Source organism: Delphinapterus leucas, chromosome 10 (assembly GCF_059928025.1).
Source record: "Delphinapterus leucas isolate spDelLeu-1000000601 "Yukka" chromosome 10, BTC_Dleu_Yukka2, whole genome shotgun sequence".
NCBI classification, from domain to species: domain Eukaryota; kingdom Metazoa; phylum Chordata; class Mammalia; order Artiodactyla; family Monodontidae; genus Delphinapterus; species Delphinapterus leucas.
In genome coordinates, this window is record NC_143138.1 from 38700589 (window position 1) to 38715111 (window position 14523).

The 14523-nt window shown below is 38.7% G+C and overlaps 1 protein-coding gene across 1 annotated transcript in view; it reads left to right on the forward strand.

Moving 5' to 3' along the window:
• SLC26A8 (solute carrier family 26 member 8) overlaps nucleotides 1–14523 on the forward strand; it is a 70260-nt gene that overhangs the window by 11570 nt on the left and 44167 nt on the right. The window contains 2 exon segments of the mRNA XM_022581739.3: nucleotides 10501–10617; nucleotides 12465–12646. Of these exon segments, the coding sequence (XP_022437447.2) occupies nucleotides 10501–10617; nucleotides 12465–12646 (299 nt within the window).

Here is a 14523-nt window from a genome sequence, read left to right on the forward strand (position 1 = left end):
CTCAAAACTAAGGCTTCCCACAAGATATTAATCTTTAATTCATAGTCCCCTTGGTCCAGGTAGAATATACTAATCAGGCTCCTTTTACCATAACTAATGTTGGCTGGTAACACAGCTGACATTCCACCATTATCAGGTTTCCAAAGAAACAGAGCTAGAAGGTTAACCCAAGCTCAACTTTATCAGAGAAAGAGAAAGGATTTTGTGTTAATCCGTTACTCAGAGTAGTTCACAATTCCCTACGTAGTCTTTAAACACCTCTGTTTCTCTATTCTTCTGGGGCAAACCAAGCAGTGTTGAAACTTGTGATTGTAAAGCACAAATGAAGCCAACCCAAGGGGCCAGTGGTAGCTGAAATCCAACTCTGGCATAGGGCTGTTAGTTGGAGAAAAGGGATCCCTTTAAAATAATTAACTAATTATCATACAGTAAAATTTACTTCTTTCATACAGTTCTATTAATTTAAACACAGGTATAGAGTTGTATAACCACGCCACAGTCAAGTTACATAACAGTTGCATCAGCCCCAAAACTCTCTTGTGCCATCACTTTTTAGTCACATCCTCCACTAACTTCTAACCCCCGGCAACCACAGATCTCTTCTCCATCACCGTAGTTGTCTTTTCGAAAATGTCATGTAAATGGACTCATACAGTATGTAACTTCTGAAGGGTGGCTTCTTTATGCCTTTGAAATTAATGCAAATTGTTATGTGCATTGATAGTTTATTCCTTTTTATTGTAGAACAATATTCCATTATATGGCTATATCACAGTTTTTTATCCATCATTCACTTATTGATGAACATTTTGTTTCCAGTTTTGGGCCATCACAGAGTTGCTGTGAACATTCATGCACAGGTTTTCGTTTGAAAATATTTTTCATTTCTCTAAGGTAAATAACCCAGGAGTGATATTGTTGGTTATATGGGAAGTGTATGTTTAACTTTGTAAGAAACTGCCACACTGTTTTTCCAGAGTGGCTGTACCTACCATTTTACATTTCCACCAGCAATGTATGAGAATTCTAGTTCCTCCACACCCTTGTCAGCACTTGATATTGTCAGTATTTTTAAATTAAGCTTTCTATTTTGAGTTAACTATAGATTCCCACGAATTTGTAAGAAACCACAGAGAAGTCCCTTGTATCCCTTACCCACTTTCGTCAGTAGTAAATCTTGCAAAACTATAGATCAGTCTCACAATCAGGATGTTAACATTGATGCAGTCAAGATACAGAACATTTATACCACCACAAGGATCCCTCATATTGCCCTTTTATAGTCACCCCCACTTGCTCTCTGCCCCCATCCCCTCCTTAATCCCTAGCAATCACTCATCTTTTCTTCATTTCTATAATGTTATCGTTTCAAGAAAGTTACATAAATGGAGTCATACAGTGTGTAACCATTTGGTATTGGCTTTTTTCACTCATCATAATTCTCTGGAGATTCATCTAGGTTGTTGTGTATATCAATAGTTTATTCCTTTTTATTTCTGAGTAGTATTCCATGGTATGGATATACCACAGTTTGCTTAAAATTTCACCCTTGAAAGACATCTGGATTGTTTGTAGTTTTGGGCTATTACAAATATAACTATTATGAACATCTGTATGTAGGTTAGTGAACATAGTCTTCATTTCTCTGGGATAAATGTCCAGGAGTGCAATTGTTGGATTGTATAGTAGTTGGCATGTTTAATTTTCTAAGAAACTGCAAAGCTATTTTCTAGAATGGTTGTATCATTTTACATTCCTATTGTCAATGTATGAGTGATACCATTGCTCTGCATCCTCACTACCATTTGGTGTAGTCACTAGTTTTTACTTTAGCCATTCTGATAGGTGTGTAGTGAGATCTCATTGTGGTTTCAGTTTGCATTTCCCTAACGGTTAATGATGTTTAATATCGTTTCATATGCTAATTCTCCATCTATACATTTTAATGAAATGGCTCTTCCTTTCTTTTGCTCATATCCTAACTGGACTGTTTGCATTTTTACTTTTGAGTTTTGAGAGTTATTTATATATTCTAGGTACTAGTCCTTTGTCTTTTGTGTTTGGCAAATATGTTCTCCCAGTCTGTAACTTTCCTTTTAATTCTCTTAACAGAGTATTTACAGAGCAAAATTACTAACTTTGATGAGGTCTACTTTTTGCTATCTGTTATTTTAGCCATTCTAAGAGATATGTAATTGTATCTCATTGTGTTTTTAATTTGCATTTCCCTAATGGTTAATGAAGTTGAACATCTTTTCATGTTTTTATTTGCTGTCCTTCAATCCCCTTTGGCAAAGTGCCTGTTCAAGTTTTTTGCCCATTTTTTAATTGGAATTTTTTTCTTATTGTTAATTTTTTTTTTTTTGCAGTACACGGGCCTCTCACTGCCGTGGCCTCTCCCGTTGCGGAGCACAGGCTTCGGGCGCACAGGCTCAGCGGCCATGGCTCACGAGCCCAGCCGCTCTGCGGCATGTGGAATCTTCCCGGACTGGCACGAACCCGCGTCCCCTGCATCGGCAGGCGGACTCTCAACCACTGCGCCACCAGGGAAGCCCAGTCTTATTGTTAATTTTTGATAATTCTTTTTATATTCTGAGTACAAGTCCTTTGTCAGATATGTGATTTTCAAATATTTTCTCTCAGTCTGTAGCTTATCTCTTCATTCTCTTGACAGTATCTCTGGCAGAACAAAAGGTTTTAATTTTGATAAAGTCCAATTTATCAATATTTTTTTCCTTTTATGGATTGTACTTTTCTTATCATATATAAAAACTCTTCACTTAACCATCAGGTCACAAAGATTTTCTCCTATGTTTTCTTCCAAAAGTCTTACATTTTATGCTTTACTTTTAGAACTGATCCATTTTGAGTTAATCTTTAAATAAGTTGTGAAGTTTAGGTCAAGGTGTATTTTTTGCTGCATTTTTAAAGAAGACTCTTCTCCAATGAATTGTTTTTGAACTTTTGTCAGAGATCAAATAGCCATATTTTTGTGGGACTATTTCTGGACTCTAGTCTCTTCCATTGATGTATATGTCTACCCCTTTCCCAATATCATGTGTCAATTATTGTATCTTTTTAGTGAGTCTTAAAATTGGGTAGTGTGATTCCTCCAATTTTGTTCTTTTTCGAAATTGTTTTAACTATTCTTTCATACAAATTTTTAGAATCAGCTTGTCAATATCTACAAAAAATCCTTCTGAGATTTTGATAGCCATTGATTAAATTCATAGGTTACTTTGAGGAGAATTGATATCTTATTATGTTGAGTTTCCACTCCATGATCACAATAAGTCTCTTCATTTATTTAGGTGTTGCTTTAATTTCTTTCATCAGCATTTGTAGTTTGCAGCATACAGATTCTGTATACATTTTGTTAGATTTATATCTAAGTATTTCATTTTGGAAGAGATATTGTATATGGTAATTAAAAACATTTTTGGTTTCCAGTTGTGCATTGTTTGCATATAGAAATACAGTTGAATTTTGTGTGTTTACCTTGTATCCTGCAACTCATTTATTAGTTCTAAGAATCTTTTGTAGATTCCCTGGGACTCACTACATTGATAGTCATATCATCTGTGAGTAGAGACAGCTATGTTTTCTTCCTTCTAATATGAATGGCTTTTATAACTTTTTCTTGCTTATTGTACTAGCTAAGACTTCCAGTATATGTTAAATAAGAGTGGTGAGAATAGACATTTTTGCTTTGTTCCTGATCTCAGGGGAAGAGCATTCAATCGTTCAACATTAAGTATGATGTTAGCTGTAGGGTTTTTGTAGGTGCCCTTTATTAGGTGGAGAAAGTTTGTATCTTTTCTAGTTTGCTGAGAATTTTTATCATAAGTGAATGTTGTATTTTGTCAAAGTTTTCCCTTTAGACTGGATTACATGAATTGATTTTAAAATATTGAACTAGCCTTGTATTCCCAGAATAAAGGAGTACCTTTTAAATTTTTCATATGGCAGATACAAACCAAAATGATCCATTTGTATGTGTATATTCACTTCCAGGAAGGTATCAGAAAGTCTCTAGAGCATTCGTGTGGTGCTGAAATGAGAGACCTGAACTCTTGGCACTGATGCTTTGCCTGTGAGTCCTCTACTGACACCCACTTATCAAACATCCTTCGTTTATGGTCAAAGTTTGAGGACATTTCTTTGCTAAATTTCCAAGTCATCAGTATAATTTCATACCAAAATAAGAATGACATTAGGATGTATAAGTATACCTAGCATCCAGCACAGTATATGGCACATAGTAGGTACTCAAGATATTTGTTGAATAATGATTACATAACTGTGTGAATGAATGAATCCAAGCAACTCTGCTGACTGACTAAGGGAATGTGTGTTATTTTAAGTAGTGTGAATAATGAAATAATTTGTAGTGTAAATAATTCAAAAGTTTTACTTATATTTAAACAGGTAGGACCTAACGACTTAATAATTTTCTTCAGATGAAACAAAAATACTGCATGATGAAAACCTTATTAAAAAGGTGCTGGTCTTCCTTACAGTAGAATCCCAATTTACAAATGTGAAAGAAAATAGAAAATCACCATTAGTGAAAAACTACAGTAATACTTATTGGAGATAAAATCCACTAACAGAGGTTAAAATTAGTGGGTAAAAGTTTGCAATCTATGTAACAGGATTTGCATAGTTTCAAAGTATCTTCCTCAAGATATTTATCAACTACTCCACTAATTTACAGTAGAGAACCTGGGAGAAACTACCTTAAACAAGTGATCAATGCTATCACCACCAATAGTAAGACATACGGAGATCACGAATCTTGTGATATAATGCACTAAAAAGGACACAATACCATTTCTGTAGTATGCACATCAAAAATGTATAACCTTAGTATGATCATAAGGAACCTAAGCAACCCCATACTGAGGGGCATTTGGCAAAATAGCTCATCTATTAATACTCTTCCAAAGTGTCAAAGTCAAGAAAGACAATTAAAGACTGAGGAACTATATCAGATTTTAGGACTAAGGAGAAATAACAACTAAATGGAGTAGGGAACTGTGGATAGAATCCTGGAACAGAAAAAGGAAATTAGGGGAAAAACTGTTGAAATTCAAGTAAAGTATTTAGTTAAATTTCTAATGTTAATTTCCTGATCCCAATAATTATACTATGATTATGTACAATGTTAACATTAGAGGAATCTAGGTAAGGTATATATGGAAATGCTCTATTATTTTTGTAGCTTTTCTGTAAGTCTAAAATTAGTTCAAAATTAAAAATTTTTTAAGGTTTTGGAAAGTCTGCAGACTTGGTTTCTCTCTGTTTCTCCATGGCCTAAGCTTAACTGAGACTTAGACCTCTTAGTTCTCAGGCCGTTACCAAGTAATTCTCTTACCTTCCCTGCACTGGTGAATTATTTGAAACCCTACATTTCAAAGGACTTTCTCCTCACGCTACATGTTGCTTATCAAGAGTAAATAGGGCTATTCAGGGACTTCCCTCGTGGCGCAGTGGTTACGAATCTGCCTGCTAATGCAGGGGACACGAGTTTGAGCCCTGGTCCGAGAAGATCCCACATGATGTGGAGCAACTAAGCACGTGTGCCACAACTACTGAGCGTGCGCTCCAGAGCCCACGAGCCACAACTACTGAGCCCGCATGCCACAACTACTGAAGCCCGTGGGCCTAGAGCCTGTGCTCTGCAACAAGAGAAGCCACCGCAATGAGAAGCCCATGCACCACAACGAAGAGTAGTCCCTGCTCACCGCAACTAGAGAAAGCCTGCGTGAAGCAACAAAGACCCAATGCAGCCAAAAAAAAAAAAGAGTAAATAGGGCTATTCGATATTATACTGGAATTCACAGGCAGTGTATTAAAGCAAGGAAAAAAAGTATAAGGGTAAAGAATTGCAAAGCAAGAAATAAAACTTCATTCATAGATTTTTTTTTTTTTTTTTTGCGGTATGTGGACCTCTCACTGCTGTGGCCTCTCCCGTTGCGGAGCACAGGCTCCGGACGCGCAGGCTCAGCGGCCATGGCTCACAGGCCCAGCCACTCCACGGCATGTGGGTTCCTCCCGGACCGGGGCACGAACCCGTGTCCCCTGCATCGGCAGGCGGACTCTCAAACACTGCGCCACCACGGAAGCCCATAGAGATGTATTTTTTAATGTAGAAAATTCAAAAGAATCTACAGATAAATTAATAGAATTAATAAGATTTTATCAAAGTTGCTGGATGTAAGATGAGTAAATAAAAATCAATTACATTCCTTTATACCTGCAGGAAACAGAAAGTGAAAAAAAAATTTTAAATACCATTTACCAAAGCATAGTAAATATGAAGTTGTAATGAAACTAAGAAATGATGTGCAAGACCTCTATAGAGAAAATATGCAACTTTATTGAGAAATATTAATAAGGACCTAAATTAATTGGAAGATAGCATTTTCCCAGAATAGGCAAATTATTTTGAAGAGCAAATGGGAGGATTTGCTTCTCCAGCTATCAAGACTGAATGTAAAGTTATAATGTTTAAGATAATGTCCATCAAAAGTAGAAAGAATAAATAAGCATTCATATATACATATATCGGAATACACAGAAGGAAAATGAGCACTCTCAAGCAACTCACAGCAACATGGAAGATGCTTATATACATAATAATAAGAAAAATAAGCAGAAATAAAAATTGTACACAGTGTAATTCCATTAATATAAAGTTCAAAAGTGGACAAACTAAACTACACTGTTGAGGGATATGTATACCAGTGGTAAAACTATAAAGAAAAGCAAAGAAATTATTATCACAAAAGTCAAAATAATGAATACTTCTGTGGGGAGGGATGGAGTTGTGATTAAAGCTCTGGGTGGGGATAACATGGGTGTTTGTTTTATAAATATTTATTAAGCTCAACATCTATTTTAATGAACTTTCTATTTATATATTTCACAATAAAAATGGGGATTGCTAAATTTATTACAAAACTATTACTAGACTAATTACTAAAAAAAGTAATTAAACAGTGTGGTAGACTTCCCTGGTGGTGCAGTGGTTAAGAATCCTCCTGCCAATGTAGGGGACACGGGTTCGAGCCCTGGTCCGGGAAGATCCCACATGCCACGGAGAAGCTAAGCCCGTGCGCCACAGCTACTGAGCCTGCACTCTAGAGCCCGTGAGTCACAACTACTGAGCCCACATGCCACGACTACTGAGGCCTGCGTGCCTAGAGCCTGTGCTCTGCAACAAGAGAAGCCACCGCAATGAGAAGCCCGCGCAGCGCAACAGAGTAGCCCCCGCTCGCCACAACTAGAGAAAGACTGCATGCTGCAATGAAGACCCAACACAGACAAAAATAAATAAATAAATAAATTTATATAAAAACAAAACAAACAAAACAGTGTGGTATTACAGACTTAGACAATTAGGCCAGTGGAACAGAAAAGGGTCACACATTTATATGTTGCATGGTTTGTATCAGATGTGTCACTATAGAAACAGACTTTTAAAAAATGTGAAACAATTGAATACTTATATGAAAAAAATCAATTTGTAGACCTCTACCTCACAGCATACACAAAAATCTATTCCTTTTAGATTAAAGACCCAAATATGAAAGATAAAACTATAAAGATGTTTTTGGAATAATATAGGAGAATATCTTCATGGTCGTGAGGTAGAAAATGTTTCTTAAACAAGACACAAAAAGCACTAGCCTAAAAGGAAATGACTGTTAAGTTGAATTAAATAAAAATTAAGAACTTCTGTTTATTCAAAGACATGATGAAGGTTGAAAAGCAAACCATGGAATACCCAACAAAGGACTTAAATCTATAATATATATATTCCTACATATGTGTAAGGAACTGCTAAGTAAAACTGATCAACATTATTGGTAATCAATGACGTAGAAGTGGAAATTAACTAACTCATACACACTAAAATAAAAATTCTGACAGTATCATGTGCTAATACAGTTGTAGATAATGGGAATTGTCATACGGTGTTGGTGGGAATGTAAATTGTACAGCCATTTGGAAAACAGTTTGGCATATTCTGGTAAATGCCCCAGCAGTTATGCTTCAGGGTATATCATCTTGAGGAATTTATACATCTGTGCACCTGGAATCATGTACAAGAATATTCATAGCAGTATTGTTCATGATGGCCCCCAAACTGGAAACAAAGACAGGAGACTATGTAAGCCTGGAGACAAGGAGAATGGGGAGATAGCTGCCTGGACCCTGATGGCTTTTTAGTTCTGTTTCCAGTCTCTGATGAGGCCCAACTGACCTTTGTCCTCTTTTAATAAATTTCCTATTTTGGGAATTCCTTGGTGGTCCAGTGGTTAGGACTCAGTGCTTTCACTGCCAGGGCCCGGGGTCAAGCCTGGGTTGAGGAGCTAAGATCCCGCAAGCTGGGCGGTGCAGTCAAAAAAAATTCTTCTCTTTTGCTCAAGCTGATTTGAGCAGGTTTTCTGTTGACTTGCAGTCAACTGAGGCTTGCTTAGGGAAAATATGTGGAAGGGGAACCTATAAATTACAAAAGACTCAAGAGACCTATCTACTAATGTGAGGACCTAATTTGATATAAACACAAAGATTGTGAAAGAAAGCACAACAACAACATCAACAAAACAAAACACAACATATGATAGCAAATAACTTTTTTAAAAGATCACCCCCAAACCCACCATACCTCTGGTTCAAGGTCTCTCATGAGGTGGCAGTCAAGTTGTCAGTTATCTCAAGGCTCTACTGAGGCTGGAGGATCAGCTTCCAGGCTCACCCGTGTTTGCTGGCAGGCCTGGGTTTCTCGCCATGTGGGCCTCTACATGGGCTGCTTGAGGGTCCTCACAACACGGCTGCTGGTAGGACCGTGTGTGGGGCCCAGTGCAAGGTGAAAATGCAGAGTCCCTAGTTCAGAAGTTATCCAGAATTTCAAGATGGTCAGAGTAGAGCATTAAGCCAAGTGTGGAGGCTTTCTAAGCCCAGGGCACTGTGTGATTGCATAGGTCACACACCCTTGATTGCATAGGTCACACACCCTTGAAGTCAACTCTGGCTGCTGATGACCTGAACGAAAGAGAGAGCCAGAGAGCAACGAAGACAGGAGCCACAGTCTTGCAACCTAATCTCAAAAGTGACATCATTTTTGTTGTAGCCTAATTTATTAGAAGTAAGTTATTTCATGCTTTAAGGGTGGAGCTCAAAAAAGGGCATGAATACCAATTAGCCACTGTAGATCATCTTAGAGGTGGTCTACCAGTACAACCATGTATGAGAAATCAGGGAAATTTGAACATTGACTGGATATTTGATGATGTTAAAGAACCATTAATAGTTTCTTAGGTGTGATGATGGTATTGTACTCAAAAGAGGGTGTTTTTTAAAAAGATATATACTGAAAATATCTACAGATGAAATGATTCAGTGTTTTGGATTTGCCTCAAAATAATATGGGATGGGAGAGGAATGGGGGCATTGATGAAACAAGATTGGCCATGAGTTGACCATTGTTGAAGTGGGTGATCGGTACTTGGGGGTTCATTATACTCTATTTTTCAATAAGTTTAAACTTTTCCATTAAAAAAAGCCTTGCTCGTTTAAGGCAATAAATTGGCTCACCGGATTCATAACTGATTTCTGATGAGCACACTGGTATGATGTAAATCGAAGAGAGCCCCTCAGAGCAGGAGATGTGGACTTGAGACGTCAAAGGATGACACCATGAATGTTAATCCATTTGCCTCAAAATTTCCAAATTCTCATGGTGCTTCTTAGAAAAGAAAGTAACTATTGAAGAAGGAGCTGAAGGAAGAGACTGGAGTGGTTGGCATATGGAAGAGAGACAACACATACCAACTTGGAGTCACGCCAGTTAAGTGTGACAATCCTTACCTGTTCTCCAGCTTTTTCTCCAGCCCTGGAGGATTCCTAGGGCCTTCTTGTACTAGCCTGGGGGTAAGAGTGGGGCTCTTCTGAGCTGTTGGAATTAAAGGTCTTATTGCTGTGATGTTTGCTTTCCATGATTTGCATGAAGGCCTCACAGTGAAAGGTGTTTAAGCCTATGATTTAGAATTGATGTGTAAGAGCTTGTGATAAAATAGGAAGAGAAGGGCTTCCCTGGTGGCGCAGTGGTTGAGAGTCCACCTGCCGATGCGGGGGACGCGGGTTCGTGCCCCGGTCCGGGAAGATCCCACATGCCGCGGAGCAGCTGGGCCCCTGAGCCATGGCCTCTGAGCCTGCGCGTCCGGAGCCTGTGCTCCGCACGGGAGAGGCCACAGCAGTGAGACGCCCGTGTACAGCAAAAAAAAAAAAAAAAAAAAATAGGAAGAGAAGTTAGAAATCAAAGGAGATAATAAAAAGTACTAATTAAGGGCTGTATGCCAAGGGATTCTGTTACCATAGTCAGCTGTATACATGGGTCATTTTTATTTTAAATATTCTTTACAGCTTTTATTTCAGGTGACTTTTAAAAGCCAGGCTACCTTTGCTTACTTAAAGTATCTTGCTTTTCAGGCCTGACGTTTGGTTTGCTGGCAAGGCAACTGGTTCCTCCTCTCAATGTCTCTTATGCAGCTTTCTGTGCTTCAGTAATTTATGGAATTTTGGGATCATGTCATCAAATGTCCATTGGTGAGTTCAGTGCCGGAACCACAGGAGGTGGATGAAGTCTCCATCTCAGTCATTTACTTATTGCTAAGGAACCCAAGCTAAAGCTATGTTTAAGGTAGAAAGAAAGGAGGCAGAAGATGGATATTCTATCCATAGCATTAGTGTTCACATTTTAGAAATTGAACATTTCTTTTGTGATATTATTAATGTCACCACCAGGCAAACAGGCCAGCAAGCTATTAAAGGAATTATAGGACAAGAGGTACTTTTCTTGGTGAAATTACCACATGTTGGAATCTGACTATCCTCAACCTGGAAGATCCAGAAATGATTTTGCCAAAACTCCTAGAGTGGATCCACTTTTCAGCTGTACCCATAATAACCAAAATCTGTGGACCTGATTTATAATAATCATGTCAGGGCTTCCCTGGTGGCACAGTGGTTAGGAATCCGCCTGCTGCCGGAGACACGGGTTTGAGCCCTGGTCCGGGAAGATCCCACATGCTTCAGAGCAACTAAGCCCGTGTGCCACAACTACCAAGCCTGCACTCTAGAGCCCGCGAGCCACAACTACTGAGCCTGTGTACCACAACTACTGAAGCCCACGCGCCTAGAGCCTGTGCTCCGCAACACGAGAAACCACCGCAATGAGAAGCCTGGGCACCGCAGCAAAGAGTAGCCCTTGCTCACCGCAACTAGAGAAAGCCTGCGTGCAGCAACGAAGCCCCAATGTGGCCAAAAATAAATAAATAAATAAAATAAATTTATATAAATAAATAATAATAACAATAATCATGTCAGATTATTAATTTACATTGAGAAAATGCTGTCATAGTAATCAAAGCACTCAAACCCACAGGATAAGCACTTTTCTTCCCTAAGTCAAAAGTCCATCTACTAATTTATAATTGGAAATGACTGTTACAGAGACCAGACTAGCTGAAGGTCATATAATTAGCACAATTACTTCCCCTAGGTGAACCCATACAGAAATCAAATCACAAAATGCCCTGAGAGTCTCAGAAGGGCATCGCCAACATTCACTCAGTAAAGTGCCTTTTTCTGAGCTTCCACACTGTGTAACTGACCAAGCAACCAACACTGACCATTCTGACTGTCACAGTTTTTCTCCAGGTGTGTTTGTATATTCAGTCCAGTTCCCATCCCATTCTGTTGAGTGCTCCTTTGCCTTTTTTAAGGACAATATTCCATATCTTTCCTAAAATCTATTATGTGTTGATTTTACATTTGAGCACTAAGAGAACTATTTTATTCCCATTTTTCCAAGTTCCCAGGGCACATTACAATCATTTCCAAATACTGATAACAAGGGCTACTAGAGTTTTGTTTCTGTTAGGTACTTTAAAGGTAAGATTTGCCTTTGCCTCCCTTATGTTGATAGTAGAAGTAAAGGAAATTATATTTGAAATAGGTTTAGCTCCATATCATTTTGCACCTATTAAATCCTTCATAAGTGTTAGGCATTATTTTTCTTCTTATTATTATTGATTAGCTTTGTTTTCTGATCCTTTCACCACCATCTCATGTTTTACCGTTTCTAAGAACAGGCACAGTGGCTGAGCCTGATATACATTTCTAGTCAATTTCTCTTTAATCCTACTCCATATGCCCATGATGCAAAGAGGTTAATACCTAGACCACCAAGATCTAAAACTTGTGAGTTCGTTACAGTATGCGGAGCCAGAGTTCTTTTCCCTGCTCTTTCTTATTTCTTGGTGGCCACTTTCAAATAAGAAAAGTTTGTCAGATCGAGGGCAAAACATCAGACCATGCCTTGCTTTTGTCAATATCTGTCAGTTTACCTGGACTTAAAACCTCACCTTCTGCCTGAACATTTTCTTTCATAGGTACATTCTTCCTTGTGAGTGCTCTGACGATCAATGTCCTGAGGACGTACCCATTCAACAGTGGCCACCTAATACTGGGAACTTTCATCAAGGATGACTTTTCTAACCTCTCCTTCTTTGAGAACTATAACAAATCCTTGAGTGTGATGGCATCCACAACGTTGCTGACTGGGATTATTCAGGTAGGACCTGAGTCTCTGAACCCCTGAAGAAGCAATAAATAAATAAAGGGTCTGCACGTGGACCCCTTCCTTTAATTGCTCCTGTTACCCATTGTGATATATCTGGAACTTAAGTGATTTAAGTTTTCAAAAACTTATGGGTCTTGTGGATAGGCTATCTCCTCAGTAACAAAACTTCTCCCTCCTCTGAAATCTACCACATTGGTTTAGGATGAGATACTCAATATTCTCACCAGTCCCTGATACTCTAAGACTAAAGAAGTGTCCCAGGGACTGTGGCCTAGAGTTCTACTCATGATTTCACGTTTTAAAAAATTTCTTTCTATTCTTTCAACAAGAATAGCATTCATGGGCTCACATACTATATTTTTGGTTAGTGAGCATTAGAGTCAGACCTGAAATCCTTTTTCTGCAATGACAGGACTCAGCTAATGGGCAATATCAATGACTTATTAAAATATCAAACCTTATTTTGGGCTTATTTTTAATTTCTTCTGTGAGTCTACCATCTGAAGTGTCACCCACTGAACTAAAGTAACATATTTCAGTTTTATTTCTCTTTCTTCTCAGCTAACCTGCTCTATAGCTAATTTTCACTGATTACCCCTGGGGCCATCTTTTATTAGGCAAGGACTTATTGGAAGCCTACAAAGGCAGGCTATTATGGTAGGCTGACCCCAGCCCTGACACTTACCAGCTATGTGACTTACTTAAGTTATCTTACCTTCGTGGGCCTCAGTTTCTTCATGTTTAAAATGAGAAAAATAATATTTGTATTGCAGAGTTCTTGTGAGGATTAAGTGAGAAAATGCATGCAAAGCATTCAGCCCAGAGCCTGTCACATAGTAAGCGTTAATAAATTATAATGACCAAGTATAGAGAAATGAAATTGGTACTTTAATAGAGACCAAAAATTTTTTTAAAAAAGATATAATACCGGGCTTCCCTGATGGCGCAGTGATTGAGAGGCCGCCGGCCAATGCAGGGGACGTGGGTTCGAGCCCTGGTCCGGGAAGATCACACATGCTGTGGAGCAGCTGGGCCTGTGTGCCACAGCTTCTGAGCCTGCGCTCTGGAGCCTGCGAGCCACAACTACTGAGCCCACGTGCCACAACTACGGAAGCCCATGTGCCCAGAGCCCATGCTCTGCAATAAGAGAAGCCACTGCAATGAGAAGCCCGCTCACCACAACGAAGAGTAGCCCCCGCTTGCTGCAACTAGAGAAAGCCCGCGAGCAGCAACAAAGACCCAGTGCAGCCAAAAATAAATAAATAAAATAAATAAATTTATTTGAAAAAATAAAAAGATATAATACCTGTGTTTAAAATATTCAATCTTGTAGGAGAAGACAAAATAACAGGCAGTAAGTCAGCAACCTATTAATTATCTAAGTGGCCTTGGCAAGTTCTTTCCCCTTGTTTGAGTGTCATTTTTTTTTCATGTAATAAAGAAGGAGATATTCCATTTACAGGAAGATGGAATATATGTACTTTTGCCTATTCCTCCTGCTAAGAAAACTAAAAACCTTGGAAAATTATATACGAAACAAACGTAAAATGACTCTGGAAGGTGAAGAGAAGAAGACAAACTGGCTCAGACCCAAGGAACAACACAGTGGTGAGTTCCTTGGATTTTCTTCTTTGCCTCATATATCTCAGACTTGGTGCTGAAGAAGCCAGAAACCCAAAATGCCAACATGGGCAGACCAAAAAAAAGCCCCAACAAAAGCCTGCTCTTTATAGCCACAGGACCAGGAAAGACTAGCAAGACTGAAAACTTTTACCCAATAACTGCTCTACTCCAGACAAACACCAAAAAAAAACCCCAAAAAACCTGTGGTGTCATCCCCACTCATGCAGCAAAGGCCAAGCAGGGAG